This window comes from Ursus americanus, chromosome 3, assembly GCF_024610735.1.
Source record: "Ursus americanus isolate L20-20 chromosome 3, mUrsAme1.1.p, whole genome shotgun sequence".
In the NCBI taxonomy this organism is placed as follows: Eukaryota; Metazoa; Chordata; class Mammalia; order Carnivora; family Ursidae; genus Ursus; species Ursus americanus.
This window is the reverse complement of record NC_142129.1, coordinates 44,486,119-44,508,246: the sequence shown is the minus strand read 5'-3', so window position 1 is coordinate 44,508,246 and position 22,128 is coordinate 44,486,119. Positions and strand designations below refer to the sequence as shown.

Below are 22,128 nucleotides of genomic sequence, written 5' to 3'. Positions count from 1 at the left end.
AGGGCACAGCACAGGCCAAGGCCCGCAGGGGAGAGACAGCCTACGGGGCTCATTCCAGAGCGTTCTGGCTCCCAGTGGCTGGAGCACAGGAAGGGGAGCTTGCACAACAGATGCTTGTCTGCAAATCTGTAGTGAGCAAGAGGAGTTCCGTGGTGTATTTCTACTGGTCAGCTCTGGGGGCTTTAAAACCTGGCCTGTGCCCTTCTCCTTGCTGATATCTACTAGGCATCTTCCCCCTGAGATACTCGAGTATCATCAATGCTGAAAGTCTGGGGAGGCAGGTAACTGCTGTGCTTTACGGCCCTGGGGAGGGACGGCAGGGCCTCATTTGTGGCCCCTCTGTGTGCCCTCTCTGTGATGCTGAGCCTCCCCAAGCTCCAGGGACCACAGCGTCTTCACGGAGCTCAACCCCTAAGCCAGTGGTCCTCAACCAGGTGATGTTGTGCCCCCAGGGAGTATGTGGCAATGTTGGGACACATCTTTTGGGTATTGCGGCTGGGGAGGAGGGTGCCAAACATCCCACAACGCATAAGCCCCCAGAACAAAATTTACCTAGCCCACAGTGTCAGTGGTCTGAGGTCGAGAAAGCCTGCTGGAAACATTCATGCTCAGCCTCCTGAACTAACCCTGCGTGAGTGAGCTTTCGTTCTGCCTGCTACACTGCGGGTCCGTGTCATCCCTGCCCTCCCTCTGCCAGCCCCTAATTGTATCCGCACAGCTCTGTTTACTGTCCTTGTAATTGGCCGTGGACTTTCCTGCCGGGGAACCATTCATCCCCACACAAACACAGCAGCCTTGCATCTCAGCCCTTGCCATTTTAAAAACATCTCTGCTTTGATTTTCTATCAACTGTAAACTGCTCTTCTCTGCTGCTTCTAATACTCTCCCCACCGTTGGCACCCGTTGGCTGGGCTGGGGTGGGTTAGTTACCTTGGTAAAAAGCCTCAAAACTAAGCATTAACCCCCACCGCCTAACTGTAAGACTCAGTGGCTGTTGGTATGGAATGGATGTCTCTAGTAGTAGACAAATATGACTCACCCCTACACTGAAGCCACACCCCATGTTGCCAGGATCTGAGATATTTGCAGATTGGGAGCTCGTAGGAGGAACTTCTCTCTGCCTGTCAGAGTGGGGAGGGTGAAGGCTGGGAGGGTTGGAGAGGGATGAGAGAAGGGTTTTGGGGGCCAGGCTGAGGGTAGATCTTATAGCAATACAAGAAGTCTGGTGTATTTCTGACTCCCGTCCCCCCCCCCCTTCCCCGCCCATTCTTGCCACAACTGGGGCAAGAAACCGCTCTGGTCTGGGCAATAGTTTTCCCTTTGCAATCTGGGACCTGATGCCTGCCTGGAGCTAGGCTACAGGCAGAATGTTGCTCTCCTCCTTTCTGCTGCTTTCTGGGGGTCTGGATTCAGGATATAGCCCTAGTGTCTAAGACTTTGATAAGAAACTTACAGAGGCTGAGGCTTACCTATATAGGCTTACCTATAAATTTTAGTTACATGCTTCAAAACTGCAAAGATGATGAACAGAGAAATAAAATTGAAAATCTCAAGTTGTATGGTAGACCCGACTAAGGCCCGAGTCCCATCGCTGCGTATTGCTGAAGCACTATTAAACCACTTGGTGCAGTAGGTCAGCCTAGACCCTTGGAACCTGTGATCGGCACAGTGCCTTCCCAGCCTGTCTTACCCTCCAGACCCTGCTCCGTTGTGCAGCTGACAGCTGCATCCATCTTCCCTACTGACTGGACCCTGTAGGGGCTACCCTGTGACATCATCAGTCTCTAGCACCAAACAGTGCGGGCAATGGGCCCTTGATGACCACGGTGTGGTCTGACTTCTTGCAGCCACATTGAGTAGTCTCCAGATACAGTCCCAGTGCCTCTTCTCCGAGCAGTGATAGATGCTTTGACGCTGATGGAGTCCATCAAGTAAGTGGCTCCACCCCAGAGCATCTAATAGATCCGTCTGGGTCTGCCCCAGTGCTGACCCCTAGCAGCTCAGAAAATAGTTGAAAGCACCTGGACACCACAGGATCACTTAACCCCCCCAGCCCCCAGCCAGGGGAACAACGGTGCCAACCGTTTCGATTCCCATGACACGACTGACGATGAAGGGGATGCAGTGTCGATGGCTATGTGTCTCGTCACAGGTTATGTTTGGAATATGTCTTGCTAAGGTAGTTCTTTCAATGATTAGTCTGGAGAAAAGACTGAGAAATGTGAGCAAACGTTTTTGCACGTCCGGACCTGCTTCCGAGCATCTGTGACCAGAAGGATCCCAGGGGTCGAATGGCTCGGGTATGAAAGTTATCTCCCAGCCTTTCACACAGAAAGGAAAGGGTGGGCTGTAAAAGCCATCCCGCCCCACTTTGGATGGGCTCTCTTGGCGTCACAGGGCATTGCCAATGACTCTGAAGAGCACGCAGAGCTAGTTTTGAAGGACTCGTTTTCTAAAACAGTGTAGCAGTCATGACTTGGCAGGTTTTCTTCTATCCACCTATTTGAGCCTTTTATGCTGAGGATTTTAACGAAAAGATGCAATTCAGCGTTCATATATAGACTGGATAAAAATGTCTCAGGACGTCGACTGGCGTGCACAACACAGGTCAGGGCTGTGTCTTGCGTCTAGACTGTGACGAACACCACATTTTCATGTTCCGTCTATCCTCACATTGTGCTGGGTGGAGCTAGGAGAACAATGGAATAGTAATTGTTCCAAAACAGACGATACACAAATATCTCCCACACCAAACCTTTCCGTGGGAGCAAGACACACGGAATTGCCGCTAAGATTTTTTGTCTTCAAATGTCAAGAAATCTTTTTGCTCATTCGAAGAGGAATGGATGGTCTAAGGTGTGCAAAAAATTCGACAGTGGAAAATACAGTCTTTACAGATACCCGGAAGGTGCCTGTAATCCAGAGGACAGTAGTTGGGTAAGAGCAGAGTGAGTATGAGTCCCGTTGCTTCTGGAAGGCTGTGCCCCTCAGCCTAAAAGCCAGAGACTTTGATGCGGCGACTGAGGCAAGGCTCGGACGTGAAGAAAGACAAAGAGCAGAAGCCTGCGGAAGGAAGGAGAAAGAAGTTCAGAGGGAGTCTGGTTCTTCGTGAAGGTGGAGAAGGTTGGGTTTAGAACCAGCACTGAGACCTCGTGGTGCTTCTGAACATTCAGTTGGGAGGTTCAACAGTCTTCCTCTGGGAGACCCTGTTCACTCGCCTGTCGCGGGTCCCCCCTCAGGGAGACTGGAATTTCCAAGGCAGAAGCACGGTTAAAATGAGGAGAGCTTCCTTTGTTCCCCTCTTCTGTCGGCCATGAAGATGTCGACTTCGGTTGGAAGAAAAACTTCAGGTTTTGAAAAAGTCTGCTCCCTCCCCGAGCCTCACGCTGTGGAAAGCATTTCGGGAGCCCGGTTTCGAGCCCTGCACCTAGCACTGCTGTGGGTGTATGCAGCCCTGTAATCTCAGGACGTATGTCTGTGTATTACATACCCAAGGCCAGGTCTTGCAGGAATATTCCATCCGCTAGAAATGTGATTCCTTTGAGTTGCTTTAGAAAACTAGTGTGCCAGATATTAAAATCAGGTGTTGGGGGGGCACCTGGGTGGCTCGGTCGGTTAAGCGTCTGACTCTTGATTTAGGCTCAGGTCATGATTTCGGGGTCGTGAGAGTGAGCCCTGCATTGGGCTCCACGCTGGATGTGGAACCTGCTTAGGATGCTCTCTCTCTCCCCCTCTGCCCGCCCCTCCCCCAACTCAAAAATATATAAATGAATACAAAATTAAAAAAAAAAGTATTGGGTCATTCTGTGGTCGCACCTCCAATAACTTTTATTTTGAATTGAACCAGTATTAAATTGTATCTAACCCTGGACTATAGTTAATGATACTGCTTCTTAAGACTTCATTGGGGCGCCTGGGTAGCGCAGTCGTTAAGCGTCTGCCTTCGGCTCAGGGCGTGATCCCGGCGTTCCGGGATCGAGTCCCACATCGGGCTCCTCCACTGGGAGCCTGCTTCTTCCTCTCCCACTCCCCTGCTGTGTTCCCTCTCTCGCTGGCTGGCTGTCACATAAATAAATAAAATCTTAAAAAAAAAAAAAGGCTTCAAGTAATTAAAAAAAAAATGCAAATCTGTGTTTTACTGACCTGATCCCAGCCCTTCATTGGCTTCCTGTGGCTCTTAGAGCAAAGCCCACAATCCTTCCAGGTCCTGTGCGTGCTGCGTTGCCTGCTTCCCACCCTGGGCCGCGCCTCTCTCCCTCCTTTTCTAGGCTCCAGCACCTGGAACACTCCAGGATTCTCCCTATCTAGGTCTTCCCATGTGCTTTCAAGTACCACCATCAGGCACCGCTGGGAGGCGGCTGGATCCATGTGCGTGTGGATCGCTCCCATCAGCTCAGGGCCCTGCAGTGCCCGGCACAGAGGAGGTTCTCGGGAAACACTTGTGGCATGAATGGATGAATGAATGAATGGCCTGCCACTTCTGTCTTCTCTGCGGCTCTCTGGGGTCCTAGGTGTATTTGTGTTGTGCAAGGGCCTGGTGTATATGTTCGTGTGTGAGTGTGGAGAGGAGAGGTAGGGAAGTTGGAACCAGAAATCCTCAAAGCCCCTGAGACAGGAGCTTCAGGTGGGTGAGGGCAAGAGTTGGCTCCTTTGTGGGCCTCTGCAGCGCTAATGCTTTATCTGTTGCTCTGCTTGTAGGTGGAAGGGGGCATCGGTGAACTGGAACGGCTCAGACCCCATCCTGTGACCCTTCCTGTGGGTTAAGCCTATGGCTGCACCGCTGATTGCTGGAGGTGACAACTGAGCCCCAGGCCTCAGGACAAGGCTCTCAGAAGAGTGTCACCCCCATCTGGGCCGACAATGCTGCAGAAGCATCCAGAACCTCCCTGCCCCTTCCATGAAGGGCCCCCAGGACTGTGATGAGGGCCCAGAGTGCTGCTATATGGCTCCCTCCCAGCCGAGCCATGACTGCCAAGGATTGGACCACCTCTGCGCTTTTTGTTTGCATCCCTCCCTTACTCCCCGCTGGGCCACCTGTCCTCTCGTCAAGCCTGTGATATGGTCAGCCCAGGTACCCTGGGCTCGTTATTTCTAGTAGTTGGCTTTCTATAAAGCAGGACTCAAACCCATGCCAAGGATGGAGAGACTCATTCGTTCTGTTGTGGCAAAGGAAGCATGAGGTCTGGGTGGTTCATGGCTGGCGCGGGAACAGGGCTGGTGGAGGGGCCCCAGGACCTGTGAGCTAAGACATCACCTACCTAATGAGGGTCTCTGCGGGCGTCGATGCCCTCTGGTCTAGCAGTGTCACTGGCGGGGCTTCCAGTCTAGCCTGTGTTCTCTGGATCAGCCCCAGGTCTGAGGCAGCAGGCTCTGTAAGCCGTGCTGACCAGGAACAACTCAGGCCACCTGGGAGCCTGTCTCAGGACAGATCTGGATCCCCGTGAGGCCCTGGGAGGATGGTCTTGTGACCTGGCCGAGTGGATGTGGGGGAAAAAAACCTTCTAGGGAGGGACCTCTTGGCCACAGAGGGTAATAAGATGGGGATGAGCAGAGGGACCAGGTGTGGTCCCTCCCCCCGGCCCCGGTGGCTGCAGTAAGGCACTTGTGAAGAGAACGGCCTGAAATGTGGGTGGGCAGAGCCTGGGGAGACCCTCATGTTCCAGAGCAAGGTGGGGATAGATGTGAATGGGAGAAACACAGTCACTTATAAAGGAAAATTTGTATAGTTGCAGCCTCCTTAATTCCATAGGTTTACATCCTACTGGTTTTGAAAGGGAATATGAAGTTAAGGACCCGACTCTGCAATGGCTCCCAATAGCAGGACTGAGCAAGGGCACCCAGAGGCAGAGCACTGGCTTCCGGGAGCCTCTGGCACGAGCCTGTCCATGGGAGGAGCCGGGAGCAGCATGAGGGCAGAACGCTCAACAGTGTGGCCCAGTGCTGGCCTCGGCTGCGCCCCCAAGCACTTGGGCCGGAGCTCAGAGCAGGCCCTGCAGAGGTGGGTGTTTGCATGGAAGGACTGGGGTGTGAGCTCCTCCCGTGTCTGCCCCGGCCCAGGGAGAGGCCCGGGAAAGTCGTAGACACTGGATGGTGGCTGGTCCCCAGCCTCTGTGTGCTCCCCTGCCCCCCCAGTGCTCAGGATGCGAGCAGCTCAGGGACTGTGTTCCCTCTGCAGCGCTGGCTAAAAGGAGACCCCTTCTCTTTACGTGCCAGGCGTTTGGTGGTGACAACTTAAGGGCCTGTTTTGCACTCTTGTGGGCCGGGCGTGAGTTGCGGCCTGGGCACGAGTCGTGGCCGGATTGTTGTATTATCTTATTGTGGGTCTTTGGGGAGAAGCAGGGAGGAGCCGGGAGGGAAGTGAGAGGGCAGGGCGTGCTTTGTCCAAGCTGTGCGGAGGCCCCACTGGGGTTTGCTGTGTAAACTCCAGTGGCCATTCGCAGCAGGCGTCCAGCAGAAATGCTTCCTATATGTCCCCGAAATGTTTATGCATTTGTTTTCCTTGGCCAGAGACAGGCCGCTCCAGCTGAGCACCGGTGGAGGAAGTCAGTTGCCTTGCAGCAGGCTTGTTTATCAGCCTGGGAAGGAAAAGTGTGTCTTTTCAATGAAACTCACTTAACCTCCTGACCAGGGTCCCCTTGGCAGGGCTGAAGAAATCAAAATATTCCCAGCGTTGCTTGAAAAACGCAGTTCCAACAAATTATAGAAATGCTTTTCTAGAAGCCAACATGCAGGTACATGCACAGTTTGACGCCCCGTGCCTGGGGTTTCCTGGAACGGAAGATGAGCAAAGCCCCAGCACCACCCTCTCCCAGGTCCAGAAGCAAGAGAGGCCCCACAGTACGGCTCCAGGTCTGCAAGAATGAAACAGAGGCCAGTGCCTCCCTGCGGGCAGGTGTTCTCCACCCGAGACCCAGAGTTTTCTGGGGAGACCTCTAGGTAGGTCCAGAGACTCCGTCCCAAATTATATTACAATCTTCGTGTTCATGTACGTATGTGTAATTTTCCAGGGAGAGCGTCTACTTGACCTGAACTAACAGCCTCCTGAATTCCCCAGAATAAGTGAAGAGTCCTAGAGTTGAGTGGCTTCCCCGGGACCGGCCGGGGCGTGGCCACCCATCTGTGCTCGTACTCGGGCTGGGTTAGTGAACAAGCAAATCTCAGGGAGGTGCGAATTCTTGGTCTCAGGAGGAAAGAGCCAGTCGATCCTGCTGCCCTTCCGGCCGTTAAGAGCCGTCTCAGGGCCACTCAAGCCCATACTCTCCCATTAGTGGCAACTCCCCCGCGCCCTGCTCCTATGCGGGCCTCTGGTCCCTAGGGACCTCTCCCGAGTTGGATGATTCACGCCCTGGCTGCTGCTTCTGGCGGCTCCCGGTGCCTGCTCCCACCCAGCTTCTGCTGAAGTCAACCGCCTCCTTCCCCTTTTAGGAAGACCCGCGTCTTCCTTCTGCAGGATCTGCATTTGAACATGCAAAGCACCCTCATGTCTTTGCCTCCCCAGTTCTGCAGGTCACACCTTTCCCACCTCAGCCTGCCTGTCTGCCCAGCCACCCATCGGGAACAGCAATGTCTCCTGTCCTCAGGTGGGCGGCAGGGACCATCGCACGCTGCAGGTGCACGTGGCAAGCTTTTACACAGCTTTCTGGAAGCTTCCCTCACGTGGCTTTAGGAGAGGAGATGCAGACCTCCGGGCCCCATGGCTGGGGGAAGGGATCCCAGCACACTGATGCCTCTCCAAAGAATTCTTCTATAGCTACTGGCCTCTTCCACAGTCAGCCCAGTGCTTTCTTCACCTTCTTCCACGGCCAGAGGACGTGCTGTCTGAATGGTGGCCAAGCCATTTGCACCTCTGTCTCTGTAGGTGCTTCGTGGCGACAGCACAGGTAAGAAGAGCAGCTTCCAGGGGGGTCAGAGCTGGGCCAAGGCTTGCGGGGGCGGGCTTTGGGGGAAATCCTAAGGCAGATTCATCCGGACCCCATCCCACTGGTTGTTTCTGAGCGGAAGGGAAGTTAGAGGTGGGGGCCCAGCCTGAGCACCAGTAGCAGCAGAGGGACAGCGGTGGGTGCAGCCTCTGGGCAGGGCCGGGGATGGGGAAGGACCAGGCTTCGGCTCCCACAGGCCGTTGGCTCTGCTAAGCCAGTGATAGCAAGAGGAGGACTTGTCTGCCCTCATGTAGACTCTAGCCTTGCTGCTCGATGTGTGGGCCTTAGACCAGCTGCATCAGCAACACCTGAGAACTTTTTAGAAATGCGGAATCTCACGCTCCACCCCATGCCCCCGATTCAGAATCTGTACTTTAACGAAACCATCAGTGAATCCGGTTCAAGTTTGAGACAGTTCTATTCTAGAGCTTGTGATTTGTGGGGGTGACAGTGTGAGTCCCCATAACGAAGTACTGAAGGGATATGTGGGAGCAGTGTCCAAGGAAGCAGCAGCAGCAGGGCCAGAGGCCTGAGTTTAGTCTTGCCTCAACTGCTTTCTGCCTGTGTGACTGTGAGCACCTGACCTGGGCTTCAGTTTCCTGCTCTGTAAAATGACCACCCCATAGGGCTCCATTGAGGCCTAAGTGAGTCAGTGCACAGTGAGGTGTGTAGAGTAAGGCCTGGGACATCACAAGGACTTGCTACATGTTTGCTCTTGAGGTTTCCAGTGGGGTGGGGGAGGCTCCTTGGTGGTGGTAGCATCTTATCTAGGCCTTGATGGATGGGCACGGTTTTGACAAGTGGAGAACTGGATGGAAGATCATTCCCGGTGACATGATGAGATGGTGAGAGCCAAGAGACCATGAAAGTCTGTGAGGTCTGTGGGTCTCATCGGGGGGTGACCCAAGAGCTGAAGTCCCAGAGGATTAGGTGTGGAGGCACGGAGTGGGAGAAGGCCTCAGATGGCAGGCCCCAGGCTGGGACGTGTTCCTGGGAGACAAAGTCTGCTCAGAGCCTGACTTTGGATCTCTCCCCCTGGCCAGCGAGTGGGTGTGGAGAGAGGCGAGGGGCACACTGAGGGGCTGCTGCGCTGCTCCCAGGAAAGTTGGGGGGGCAGGGGATGGTGGAGGTGACTGATGGTGATGGCCTTTTGCTTTCCAAGGCCCCACGGATGATCCTTACCGGCCGCTGAGCCCTTCCGGGAGCCTAAACTTGCAGGAGGCAATCAGGCTGCCGAGTCTATTTGCAGGTATTTCTCTCCATCCACCAGAGTCCTCCCTACTCCCTAATCATGCCCTAATCCTCATGGGGCTGTGGGAGCTGTAATTACCAGGCAAAAATGTCAGGCATTTGCGATAATAGAGATTGCTTAATGCAGGCCGAGGGGCGGGTTGGCGGGTGGGCGGGAGAGTGGGCAGGCAGGCTGCCCGTGGGTCAGGGTGGCCCATGGCCAGGGCCTGCACGGTGCTCAGGGATGTTGCTGCAGCAGACCTGCTCTGCACAAGAGAGGAATTCGAGCCCCACCCCGGTCAGGGTCTCCGTGATCACAGCAGCCCACCGCTGGCCTTTCCCGCTGTCTCAGGACTGTAGGGCTTCGTCCTATTGTCCTGTCTGCCTTCCCTGGAGAAGCCTATTCTATGTTCTGTTCCCTGGGAAATCACTGAAGGCCTTTGTTTTATAGTTGGGGAAACTGAGGCCCAGATAGGAATTCTTAGTTAAGACGCCTGCTGGGACATTTCTCATTCATGGAAGGGTCTCTTGGAGACCAGACAACCAGATGGCCTTTGGACTGAAGAGAATACATCTGATGGGAGGTCTAAGGGGGCGACTCCTACCTGCCTGTCATTCTGCCCCCCCCCTTGCTCCCTCCTCCAGCTCCATACTCCACCCATCCCAGACCAGAGCAGCTGCTTCCCGGAGAAGCCCCTCACTGCTGGAAGCCTTTGCTCTTTGCTGCACCTGGGTGCAGACCCTCAATCCTCTCTCCAAGGCCCCTCCTCTAGGAAGCCAAACAGACCCTCAAAGCCTCTCTCCAAGGCCCCTCCTCTAGGAAGCCCTCTGGGATTATCTAGCTGGAAGTGCAGGCCCTGTCTTCTGAGTGCCCTTGATCAACTCCTCTCTCACGGCCCAGATCCCAGTTGGTGGTTGGGACCCAACTACAGGTTTCTCCCATTACACGTGTGCATGTGAGTGTGTGTGCATACCCTCCCCCCTCTACCCCTCCCTGCCACAGCACCCTGTTTCCTTGTCCCTGGGCCTGGGGCCCCTCATCTTCCCTCCCTCCCACCCTTCCTTCCTTCCCTTCCCTTGTGTACCTGTCCCATCCTGGGGGATGAAGCCCAAAGTTCATTCCCCATCTTTGAAGAAGGCCTTCCCCCACCCTGCCTCTAGGCATAAAGCCCCAGTCACTGGGTGCTGGGGTGGGGAGGCACTGCCCGAAGTCTCTAAACCGTTGATTCCGGGTGCGGTTTTGAGATTAAACCTGGCGCCTTTCCTGTGACCCTTGATAAGGGCAATTCTGGGTGCTTATCTGGCATTTTCTGTTTTAAGGCCCCTTGACATCTGTGAGGTTCAGCAAAGTCCCACCTACCTATGGAATGGAGCCCATCTCCGTGATAAGCACCCACTTCCTTGTGTCCTGCCTGGGTGTCCACTGTGAGTACTCTCGGGGCACTGGAGACACTGGTTGTCGACACCATCTCTGGGCCCTGCCCCCTCTGCCTCACCCCTCCCTTGCTCCAGCCCTGGGGCTGAACCTGAGGGGGTACTATTAATAATTACATCAGGACAATTGTATAAACACACAGTGCTGTGTATGGGAACTTTACTCTAAGGAAGGATTGTTCTATTATTGATTGATTTCCTGCCTTGATGTTCTCCAAACTCCTGGGCTGAGATCCTCCTTGGATTTCATTGGGGGCATAGGGCTCGGATGAGGGGAACTTGTATGGGTTGGAGCAGTCAGGGAGGCTTCTTAGAGAGGGGGAGGATTGAAGCTGAACCCTGAAGGAGGGTAGTGGAGGAGGAGGGGCAGAGGTACCCCAGGCCAATGGGCAGGGGCAGAGCTGCCAGGAGGAAGGGGTTGGGGCGTCTGGGTGGCAGGAAGTTAAGAGCTGCCATGCCACCCAGACGCCCCAACCCCTTCCTCCTGGCAGCTCTGCCCCTGCTTGCATGCCAGGCAGAGCTGCTCACGCTGCCTCCTGAGCACTGGGCAGCCATGGGGACGTTCCAGAGCAGGGCAGAGGTGGCCCCACGCTGCTTTAGAAGACTCTGCTGCAACGGTGTGCAGTGGGGCTCACAGGGCGGGTGCTAACCTCTGAGCGAGGGCCCCGGGGAGAAGCAGCAGTGGGAGATCGCTTGCATTTCAGTGATTCAGCCTAGGGAGCAAGGTGGGGGGCCCCGGGCTTGGAGTCAAGGGCCCTGTCTCCCCTGCTTCCTGGCAGGCAGACCTCGGCCTTGAGCAGCCAGCGCCCGTGTGCGCTCCCCTGTTGGCACTGGCTGCCGCAGCTCTCCCGGGAGCAGTCTTTGCAAAACATCCCTACCTCCTGATGAAGGCTTCCTCCGTCTCCTGTCTTGGCAAACCATGAAGGAGGGGGCCTCAATGCGAGGAAGTACCCAGGCCTTTGTTCTGGACCCGGCTACGGCTGGACCCACTGCCTATTGTTTTCAAAGCTATTGGTGACCTTGGGCCAGTTGGACGGGACCAGCTGGCTCCCTTGGGTCTGGCCACCCCCGAGGGCAATGGAAGACAGCCAGGCTGGTGGGATGGCTCCCAGTCCCTCGGTGGCCTTGGGGAGGGCCCCTGCCCGTGGGGTGCCCCGTCTGTGTTCTCAGAGCTTTGGACCCCTAAGCTTGGCCATCTGGGGTGTTCGTGGGCCTTAGGGAAGCTGCTCATCTCCTGGGAACCAGGAGTCTCTCAGGCAGGAAAGCACAAAGAGAGCTCCCAGCCCCCGCTCGGAGACTCATGCTTCTCCCATGCGTGCTGGTGCCGGGGCCCAGGCTCTCCTGAACCTGTGGTCGGAGGCCCAAGCTCTTGCCTGCTGTCCTCTCCCCGGGTTTGGGGGATCCTTGCTGCACCCACCAGGGGGTGTGCACCGTAAGACAGGGGACTGTGCAGCCTGCCAGAGTGGTTATGAACTTGGACCTGGACTTTGATGACCTGGGTTTAGATCTTAGCTCCGACGTCTCGGTTGTGTCACCTAAATCAAGCAACAAAACAGAATTAAAAACAAAAAACAAAACAAAAAACCAAACCTTTCTGGGCCTCAGTTTCCCTCCCTGTAAAATGAGCATAATCATATCCTTTACCGCTTCAGGTTGGCATGGGGAGTAAGTGCACAGTGCTTGGAACAGGGCTTGGCACCCAGTCTGTGCCCAGCAGACATTGGCTCTTTCATGGGGAGCTGCATGGGAGGGTGCAGGAATTGGGGTGGGTTGAACTCACTGAGAGGCAAGAAGTGTGACCGGGTGGAATGCCATGACACAGTGAGGTCAGCTCTACCCCTGGAGGTCAGTCCTTCTTCCCCGATGCTGCCCCACCCCCCAAGGCAGTCCCTCCTCTCCTTTCCCCAACTCTCGCTGGTCCCATAGCAGCTCCTGGGCTAACTGGATATGCGCTTTCCTCTCCGGTCACCCCATATGGCCCTTCCTTTCTGCTCTGGGCTTTGGTCCCACTTTTGTAAAATGAGGGGATTGGACGAAGTGGCTTTACATAGCAGCGACCACTCCTGAGACCAAGATGAGGGCGCCAGCGTCAGGCACTGTGGGCAGCACCTGACAGGCCCCACCCTCAAATCTTCCACTTCCAGATGGGGAAACTGAGTCTCAAAGAGCCAAGGCACTTGCCCAGGGCCTCCAGGCTAACAGATGGCAGGTGTCAAGTTCTTATTTGCTCCCCTGCCTCCTGGGAGGCCCCCACACAGGCAGAGGAGTGAGAGGCTTCCTGGAACCCCTGGTCCCCTATCTTTCCTGAGTTCTTTCCCAGTCACCAGCCCAGGCCTGAGACATCAGGGCCTTTGGAAATGCCTGTGAGTGCCCTGGTTTCTATACCTGCAAGCTAAAATGGGAGCCTAGCCTTCCCTTCCATCCAGACGACTCCCTGTGAGTGGCCCAGAGAGAAGGATGGGTCAGACCCCCTTTCTGCCCTTCCCAGAGGAAGCCTGGCCAGCCAAGGTGGGAGCAGGCAGCCAGCCTCAGTGTCTCCTGCAAACCCCACTTCCTGTCGTCCCCCAGCCCCTATGGCTTTGGCAACCACAGAAAATGCCAAGCGCTTTTTTCCTTCTTCCCCACTAACACAGACACACCTTGGGTTTATTTGTCTAAAGATTTTCCATTTCCTTTTCTGGAAAGTCATCAGGGTTATGCACGTCCCTTTCATCACAAAGGAGGCTGGGAAGAGGGGGGTGTGTCCTTGGTCACCCTGGGAAGGAGTAAGTGAGGGAAGCCGAGACCCGAGCACCGCGTGACCCGGCTGTGCTCTCCCTTGATGCCCTCTTAGGCTGAGATGACTGTTCGGGTTGGCCTTTCATAGGAACATACCTGCTTACGAGTGAGGAACCTCTGGCTGGGGCAGTGACTTCCCAAGGCCATGTGGCACAAGGCTGACCGAGTCTGTCCTCTCCCGTGTCCCATCCAAGGCTGTGCCATAGTCATGTTCAGAAGCCTCATTGTTCAAGCTCCTCACTCGGCCCCAGCTCCCACCCGCACTGGTCTGGACGAGGAGTTCCCTGAGGGCGGAGCCCCTGTGCCTCTAGCCTGGGTACACCTGGGGCCGGCAGGGCCCAGGCCGCCTCCTCTGCACCCGAGATTCAGGCTTTGAGACATACAGCGTCACAAAGTGCACCATCCCTCTACCACCAGCCCCTTTCTGAGGGTCTGAGTCAGCCCTGGAGAGAGGGGCAGTGAGGGACCCTCCCCACCCCTGCCATGGCTGGAAGCCCACCCGTCTATCCCTCCTTCTGCCTGGCCTTTCCTCTTCCCAAACCACCTCCCTTCCTTCACATAAACAAATCTGTCTGCCATGTCCCCTCCTCTAGGAAGCCTTTCCTGATTACTGGAAAGAGGTGGGGTTCTTCCGCTGCCCACAGATCTACCTCACCCCTTCCTGAGGCTCAGGCCTAGGCCTCAGTGGCCCTCCCCTGAATACCCAGGGCTGCCTGGAACCCCTCTCTGTAGTGGGGCCCGCTCGAGCCAGCTCGGGTCTGAGCCAGCGCCTGGTGGAAGGATGGTCTCCTATGGGCATTGACCATGGTGCTGGCCCAGGCTGGGCACCAAGGGACACTGTCTTATCTACACTGAGCTCCATCAGCGGTGCACCCCATTAAGGTGCCCAGGCTCAGCCTTTCTCACAGAAAGGCCCAAATGCCCCTAAAACACAGCCTTCTGCCTGCTGCACAAATCTCCTTTAATAAGGTCTGCTCGATCCCTGCACAGCCAGAATCAGGGGAAAGACTTTCTCGTGACCATAGGTAGTGGCCTCTGTGACCATAGAGGAAGCTTTGGTGAGAACATCTTCCTTTCTTGCCATGGCCTCCAGGAAGCTCAGATGGAAAGTGATGCTCAATTGTAATCTCTCTCTGGCCTCATGAGAAGCTTCCTCAATCTCTGTGTTTTTGTTTTAACTAGACCATGATCAGGAGTTTGTTTTGTTTTGTAAATCTGACCCTTGCTGCTCAAAGTCCTGAGACTGGGGAGCGTTGGTATCACCAGGGAGCTTGTTAGAAATGCAAAAGCTTGGGCCCTACCCAGACCTACTGAGTCAGAAGTTGCATTTTAATAAGACCTCCAGGGGATTCATATTCACATTGCAGTCTGAGATGCACTGATGGAATCCTCAGATGCTTTCAGGACAGATATAAAAGGTACATGCAGTAAGACCTGTAATGATTCTCCCCTCTCCTACCCTGACTTCTTGACCAAAGAAATGAACCCTTGCAGCGGCCCTGCCCAAGCCGAGCCCACTCCTTCAGACCAGTTCTGCTCTCTGGCAGGGTCAGGTCCCTGAGGGGTATGGGACGGAAGCCCTCTTAGGTTGTTGTCTATAGGGATGAGGCAGGTGGTGGGCAGGTGCCCAGGAGAGGGAACCCTCCATGAGCCAGTTGTTTGCTCCCTCATGAACCAAGGTCGTCTTTCTATAGTTGGGCTCTTGGCCCCTCCTGGGGTAATGGGATTGTCCTGGTATGATTGTGTCCAGCACCCCCCACCCCCACCCCACTACTAGGATGGAGTGGAGCACAGAAGGCCTGAGAGTCCTGGGGTTGGCCCGCCTGAGAAGTGGTAGCCCTCAGAAAATGGGTCCTTGTGTCCATGCATAAGCAACTGTCTAACCATTCCCATGAGCTGTTCCAGTGGGGAAAGTACACATGTGGAGGGTCATAGCCCTCTGGAAGGGATGATAGCAAGGAGCATCCTCAGTCTGATGATATGCAATATTAGGCAGCCTTTGAGATCCCTTCCGATCCTAAAATTCCATGGTTCAAAGTCCTGCCTCTTCCAGGAAGGCTTCTATGATTTCTTCTACCCTCACTGATCACTCCCCTACCCCCAGCTCATAACCTCGCCTGGGCTTTTCTCTGACTGTCTTATATTTGTGAGTCTGGGCCCCCAACCACTAAGAAACCCATGGCCTGGGTCTCCTCTGTCCACTTAGGCTGGCAAGATGGGGATGAGTGGAAGAGGTAGGCAGGGAGCTAACCCAGGTCTCTTTCCTGGCTCTAAAAACGGCCGCTTCCAAGGGCTTCTGGCTCTTGAACATGGAGTGCTTGTGGGGAGGCCTCTCACCCACTCCTTGGCTGCTGCCAACCCTGTATATTTATCTTCTTTCAGGCCTGGGCCTGAGGCAGGATCCCCATAAGGGGACCTAGGCTTCCTGAATTCCAGACACTGTATCCCCAACCCCTCAGGTCCTGGCTCTGACGTTGGAGAAGCCACTCTAGCCCATGGCCTCAGTTTACTTTTGTCTTAATGACCTGAAGGCCCTCCTGTCCTAATGGTCTAACACCCTGGGTATTCAGAGGTATCCAACCCTTGGTAACAGGAGGGGCCCAGAGCGGGTAGCCCAGGGGCCCTGTGTGTTGACCAGTGTACACACCTGCAGAATGATAGCACAGAGCGGGAGGTGTGCATGTGTTGGGGTGAAAGCGGTGGCACTAGGGGCTGGGGAGCCAGAGCCTGGCTGGGCGCAGGGGCCCAGGGCAGGGGGCCATGTCATCATTTTCTCATTAGGCAAGACAGCGATCTGCCTGTGTGAGATGATCTTGCTGGCCCCGTGGGCTCCAGGAATGTTGGCTTCACATGAATAGAATCGCCAGAGCGGACCACAGGGGGAGGGGTCTCCAGTGGATGGGGACAAGGGTGGGCACCTCCCACCTTCCTAGACTCACCCCTGCCAGCCCCAGCCCACAGCATCATGACATTGTAGGAAGCCACAGAGTGAAAGAGGGTGGTCCCAGAGGTGAACCTGCCCATCCCTGCTCCTGGGGGGCCCAGCACACCCCTCCTGACTCTGGCTGGTGGGCTGGCAGGCGGCTGGCTCTGCTCACCTTTGAAAACTTCCCTGAGCTGCTCCCCATCTGGCTGTGAGCAGAGAGCTGGGTCAGATCCAGCCCCCGTCCCCGCCCAGGGTGGGGGGTCCTGGCTGGAAATGAAGAGACAAGGACACACATTGCGTGTTCCCAAGAGAGGAACCTCGGAGCGTGCAGTGACAGAAATGTCCACCACTGCATTCCTCTTGCCCATGCCTCCTCCTCTCCACCGTTTAAAGTCAGCTCCCTGCTAAGGAGAGGAGAGGAGAGGGGCCCTGGATCATGAGCCGCGCCGGTGGCGGTAGCCGGGGGCGCTCAGAGCTGCCTGAGAGACTCCAGAGCCCCTGGCGTTCAGGGTGCAGGCAGCGGAGTACACAGCAGAGGAGGCACGGGGCTTCACGGCTGCCATGTGTGTGTCTTTCATCTGTGTATTTGCACGCACGTGTACACGTGAGGACATGTGTGCACTTGTGCATTTTGAGTATGCACACGTGTTTGCAGACATGTACATACATGTGCATGTGTGCTATGTGCCGTGCAGGTAACCAATGTATATGGTGTGCATGTGTGCACTGCCCGTGCGTGTGTACACGTGTGTGCGAGCCCATGCCGTGTGTCTGTGTGTGCGTGCCCGTGAGCGGGAAAGCCTGTGCCCCCTCGGGGGGGGGGGAGGAGGAAGGGACAGCTAAGCCTCTGTGCCAGCCCCCCGGCCAGGTGTGGCTTGGCAAGGGCGGGCAAGGGGACGGAAAACTCATCGTGACGGAGAGGGCTGGCGACACAGCTCAGCCCAGGAATATGCTGTACTTGCTGAGGGGAACGAGCTGAGCTCAGCCAGAGGGTGCGCCTCTCTGTCCCTGCCCCGTGCGCTACTGTCGGGCCGCGGTGGCCGTGGTGGTGGTGGGTGTTGAGTGGCTGTGCTGGGGGTCAGGCCACATGATGACTTTCATGGACCCTGGGCTCTTTTGCTTTCATGGGCCTCTTCCTCCATAAAAGACATTAAAAGCTAAATTTTATGACTGCGTTGGTATGAAGATGAACATATTAATCCTGGTGGTGAGCGGTGAGCCTAGCCACTAGCACAGAGGAAAAACTTCCCTGAAGTTCTGGCAGCCGCTGGCATCTAAGCAGTCCTGCTGTGGGGCCCAGGAAGGAGCATGAGGCTGCATCTGGGCCGGCACCTGCTCTGACTGCTGGAACCCAGCTGGGCTTTGCTTGCAGGGAAAAACGAAAGAAACCAGGGAGGCTTTGGCCCTGGGAAGCACCCAGCTTGCCCCAGTCGCGGGACCCAGAGGAGGCAAGGGCAACCCAGCATGGGTGATAGGACCAAGGGGGCACCTGGGGCAGGATCCGGCAGCCGTGGCGGTTCTCAGGAAAAGACCCAGTCGAGGAAGACACAGCAGAGAGTGGCGGCAGCCCCGGGACTCCCAGGAGGGCGGTGAGGCCAGGGGGCCAGATAGCATGGGGGCACCCAGGAGAGGGCTGGAGCAGGAGGAGACGGAGCATGGTCCCTGCCTGCAGGACTTGCTGGAAGCACCTGGACACTCCTTCTGGGGACACCGGCTATAGGTGAGGCGTGGGGTGGGACAGGGGCAGGGTAGCATGGGAAATCACCAAAGTTGAGCAGACCTCAGGGATAGACCCTCTGGGGACAACAGCGTTGCGGGTGCTGACGTGCCTCTACACTGGCTCAAGCCCTGCTGGGAGACAGAAACCTCAGGTCCTGGGGGCTGGGGTGGGTAGAAGGCCGGTTCCCTCGTGGATACTCTCTGGCTGCCCGGGTCTCTGGCTTCTTGCTCAGGGAAGACACTTTTCTGAGTCCTTGCTGGAGTCCAAGGAGCAGAGAGCCTCTCACCAAGCAGAGAAGGGAGAAGGAAGAGTCTGAGTGTGGCTAGCAGACCAGGCCTAGACAGGAGCTTGGAGACCTGGACTCCAGTCCTGGCTCCCCCCGACCTACAAAAGGACACTGGGCATGTCACCTTGCCTCTCGGAGCCTCAGTTTCCCCATGTGTAAAACGAGGCCATCAGATCCAATGCTATCAGAGCTGCTTTTCCCAGTCTTGATGCTTTATGATCTAAGAAGGCGTAGATAGGAGATTTTTTGAGGGCCCAGACGGGGGGCTAGGGTCTTGGAGAGGGAACGACAGCTGCGGTGGCAGCCAGGACAGGGGAGGGGGAAGCGCGTGTGTGCCCAGGGCGAGGACATGCTCCAAAGTCACTTCTACACATAATGAGGACTTCCCTTCCAGGGACCCACACTGCAGAGGCTGGCTCCAGGCAGAGCCCTCTGCCCCGCCTGGCCCCCAAGGGTGGGGCTGGCAGCCAGGCAAAAATGCCACCACCAGCATTTTCTGGAAGAGAGGGATGCCGCCCTCCTGGCCCAGTAGGGCCTCTGCCCGCAGGGCAGGGCTAGGGAAACTGTGACTTCATTCTCTCTTCTCTCCTCCAGTCTGAGCAGAGCTGGGGGTGGGACAGGGGGCAGCCTTGTGTCCTCAAAGCGCCCTCATTCAGGCCTGGGAGCCCAGCCCATTCTCGAATCCCTGCTCCCATCTTTGGATGTGGCGTGTCAAACGCTCATCGACTCTAGCAGGGCTGAGGGCATCTGTCCCCATCTTGTCTCTCTGGCTCCTCCTCTGCAGCAAGTGCGGCTCTTGCTGGAGAATTGGTAAAACATCAAAATAGAAAATGCCATTTTCCAGAAATAAGCTTGACATTGGCCCCCAGCACCCCGGCCCCAGCACATACAATGAGCCACAATACTGCTCAGGGAAGGCAGGGGTGAGGGAAGGCGACGAGAGGAGAAGTAGCTTAGAAAGTTCCTAAATTGTTCTGCCTCTGGACAATCACTGGTGGCCCACTAAATCCGGTTTTGATTTAAGGTGGATCGTGTGACGCCTAAATGGCCAGGAGTCCTCTGTCAGGAATTCACAGGCTTTGGGAGGTGGGTGCTGGTCTCTCAGGGAATCGGACACCTCCTGGATCCTCCCCCTGGCCCCCCCATGCTCAGCCCCGAGCTCAGCTCTGCTGGGGGCAGGGTGGACAGGGAGGGAGAAGACCCAAGCCCTGTTCTCTAGCCTGGCCTCACCCGCACAAGGCCATCAGGGGACGGAGGCGAGGGTGCATGGCCTTGACCTCCACGGTCACCATGGAGGAGGGGGTCAGGGGAGGTGGTGCAGCTGGGAAGGGGAAGGAAGGAAGGTGGTTGGCAGGAGGAAGAGAGCACACGTAAATATCCGGGAGCAGTGAGCCTGGGGGCACAGGAACCAGGGCCCTGGTCTGGAGTTGGGAAGGGGTGGTGGTGAGTGGGGAGCCTTAAGGACTGGGCTGAGGAGTGTGGGGGACATTCTGTCTTCTTTTTGGTCTCTGTGGTCTGGACCTTGGTCCTTTCTCTGTTCCCCCAGGCTCAGGGGTGGGGGGCTGGCTGCGCCTCATGGGAAGCATAATGCCACACTATGCCAAGTCCCCGCTTTGGCCCATGCCTCCCTGGCCCATGTCTCCCAGGCTGTGGTGGCGGGGGGACAGGCCTCATTTGTGCAGCCAAGAGCCGGGCCGGCAGGTCCTAGATCAAGGTCAGGGGAGGGATAAACCGAGCGCCCTGGTGAGGGGCAGAGCTGGGAGGTGGCAGAGGGATTCTCTGGGAGAAGGCATTCTGTTATTTTTCACCCCCTACCTGGGGCCTTGTCCTGTCTTCCAGCCCCCATTAGTGCACTCTGCCTCCGTTCAGGACAGCCTGAGAGATTCTGGAAGATTCACTAGCATGCTGGTGAGCTGATGGTGACTGCATGGTCACTGCCAGTCTGCTATCAGAGGTCCTTTCCGCCTCAAACTGCATCTTCCTGGTGGGCCTCCCGGAGGGAATGAAGTCATTGTTTCCCACAACCAGGCCTGTGGGTGGGAAATCCCTGCCCTGCCCAGTAGGGAGGGTCCGTTCTGCCCCTCAGCCCCTCTGTCCTATGCTCCACAGAAGCTTCTGGCTAAAGAGTGACAGCCTTGGCCACACCTGTGGGCGTCTTCTCCCCACACAGCCTGAGGTCCCAATCCTTAGCAAGCATCTGAGGACCTGTGCGCCCAACTCTGGACAAAGCCTGAGGTTCTCCCATGGCAGCCGGGTGGGGCTAGAGCCCAGACTGTCCTGGGACCAGCCAGCTCTGACTGGAAAATGGGCCTCGCTGGGCACGTCAGGAATAAGGCACATCTGGAAAACCGTTTTCTGAGACCGTTGCTCCAGGAGGGCCAGACAGTGCCCGGGCCTGAGTGGCTTCAGGCCCCGCCCAGGGCTCAGGAGTTGGGGCGGGGGGCAGTCCCCCCTTATTTAGCCTGGCTCAGGCCTGTGGGATCTGGAGGCTGGGCCCATGCCACTGCCCATGGGAGGGACACGTTGCTCACCGAGTCAGGCCACACTGGAGGAGGAGCTGGGGTGGAGGCGGCACCCTGCCCCAGAGCCCAGGCTCCCGGGGCTGGTGGGGTTGCACGGGTGGCTCTGGCCTTCCCCGGCTTCTCTGTGTGTCCACTCTTAGCTCAGTGCTTCCTTCCCCATCTGCCCCTCACCACACCCCAATTATGCAGAAAAGTTGGGGATGGTCCTCTCATTTCTACCCCACATCCCCTGCCCATCCTGGGGCCTGGGTCTCTCAGTCCTGTATGTGTTACTGGGCCATGAGAACTCGAGTTTCCATCTGGCAACCAGGACCATCAGGGGCCTCCCTGACAGGCGGGCAGAGAACCAGAAGGGTTCGGGGACTGAGGGGTCCTGAGTTCTGATCCTGGCTCCTCCATTCTTTGGCAAATCATTTACCATCTGAGCACCACAGGGTTGTGGCGAAAAGGAGCCCTCAGCCAGAGACTGTTTCCTTTCTCCTTCCCTCCCTTCTTCCCTCCCTCTCTCCTTCCTTCCCTCTCTTTGCTGCTTGGCCAGGATTTGTGGCAGACCAGGGAGAAGGTCATGGGGTTTGAGGCCTTCCTGGATCTGGAGCTCTGTGCCAGTCCTTCTCCCTTTCACATTGACATTGTCAGGTCATGGCTACACAGGCCCCTTTGCATTGTGGCAGATGGTGGGTGAGGGAGGAGGTTATCATCCTAGAGAGGTCTACATTTGGACAGTGCCTCCTGGTGATGGCAGTGCCTTTGCCCAAAGGAACAGAACTATAATGGTGGGTGGCATTTAAGGCAGAGGCCATGCTGGCATGGGGGAGGGGTGGGAAACACAGTGGGTGTCCAGGGTATTGTCCTGATGACCCTCACATCATCCTGAGATTGGGGGGGACTTAATTTGCCCTGACCAAAGCACTTTGCCTCCTCAGGGTCCCCCAGATCCTGCCCTGCTCCAGAAGGACGTGGGCCTGTGGCAAGTACGTACTCACCCACGTGCCCTGCACAGTTACACCTGCACCACCCCGCACACAGAGCCTGCAGGGGGACGAGAGCTGGGCTGTCTGGTTTGTAGCTGTCTCCCCGATGATCAGAACAGGGTGGCACATGACATGTGCTAGGTAAATATTTGGTGGGTAAGTTAGTACGTCCCACGTGACTCTCTCCCACACAGCGCATCGTGCGGCCTCAGGTACATGGGTCCTGACCTGGCCCATGGACCCTGTCACGGAAGACTCCTGTTGTCTCTGAGATGCTGGACCCCCATGCTGGCCAGAGTCCCGTGGTCCTTGTGGGCCTGCTGCCAGCCTCAGGCCTCCAGG

The 22,128-nt window shown here is 56.4% G+C and overlaps 1 protein-coding gene and 2 pseudogenes across 2 annotated transcripts in view; all 3 read left to right on the top strand.

Moving 5' to 3' along the window:
* MINDY4 (MINDY lysine 48 deubiquitinase 4) overlaps positions 1 to 5,129 on the top strand; it is a 103,202-nt gene extending 98,073 nt beyond the window's left edge. For both annotated transcript variants that reach the window (XM_045792919.2, XM_087860934.1), the window contains exon 18: positions 4,699 to 5,129. In XM_045792919.2, coding sequence (XP_045648875.1) covers positions 4,699 to 4,747 — 49 coding nt within the window. In that variant the 3' untranslated portion in view covers positions 4,748 to 5,129. The remainder of the gene's footprint in view (positions 1 to 4,698) is intronic.
* Positions 1,368 to 2,015, top strand: LOC123789102 (oxysterol-binding protein-related protein 9 pseudogene; annotated as a pseudogene).
* LOC148110378 (oxysterol-binding protein-related protein 9 pseudogene) lies at positions 2,472 to 3,112 on the top strand (annotated as a pseudogene).
* Positions 5,130 to 22,128: the final 16,999 nt, after the last annotated feature.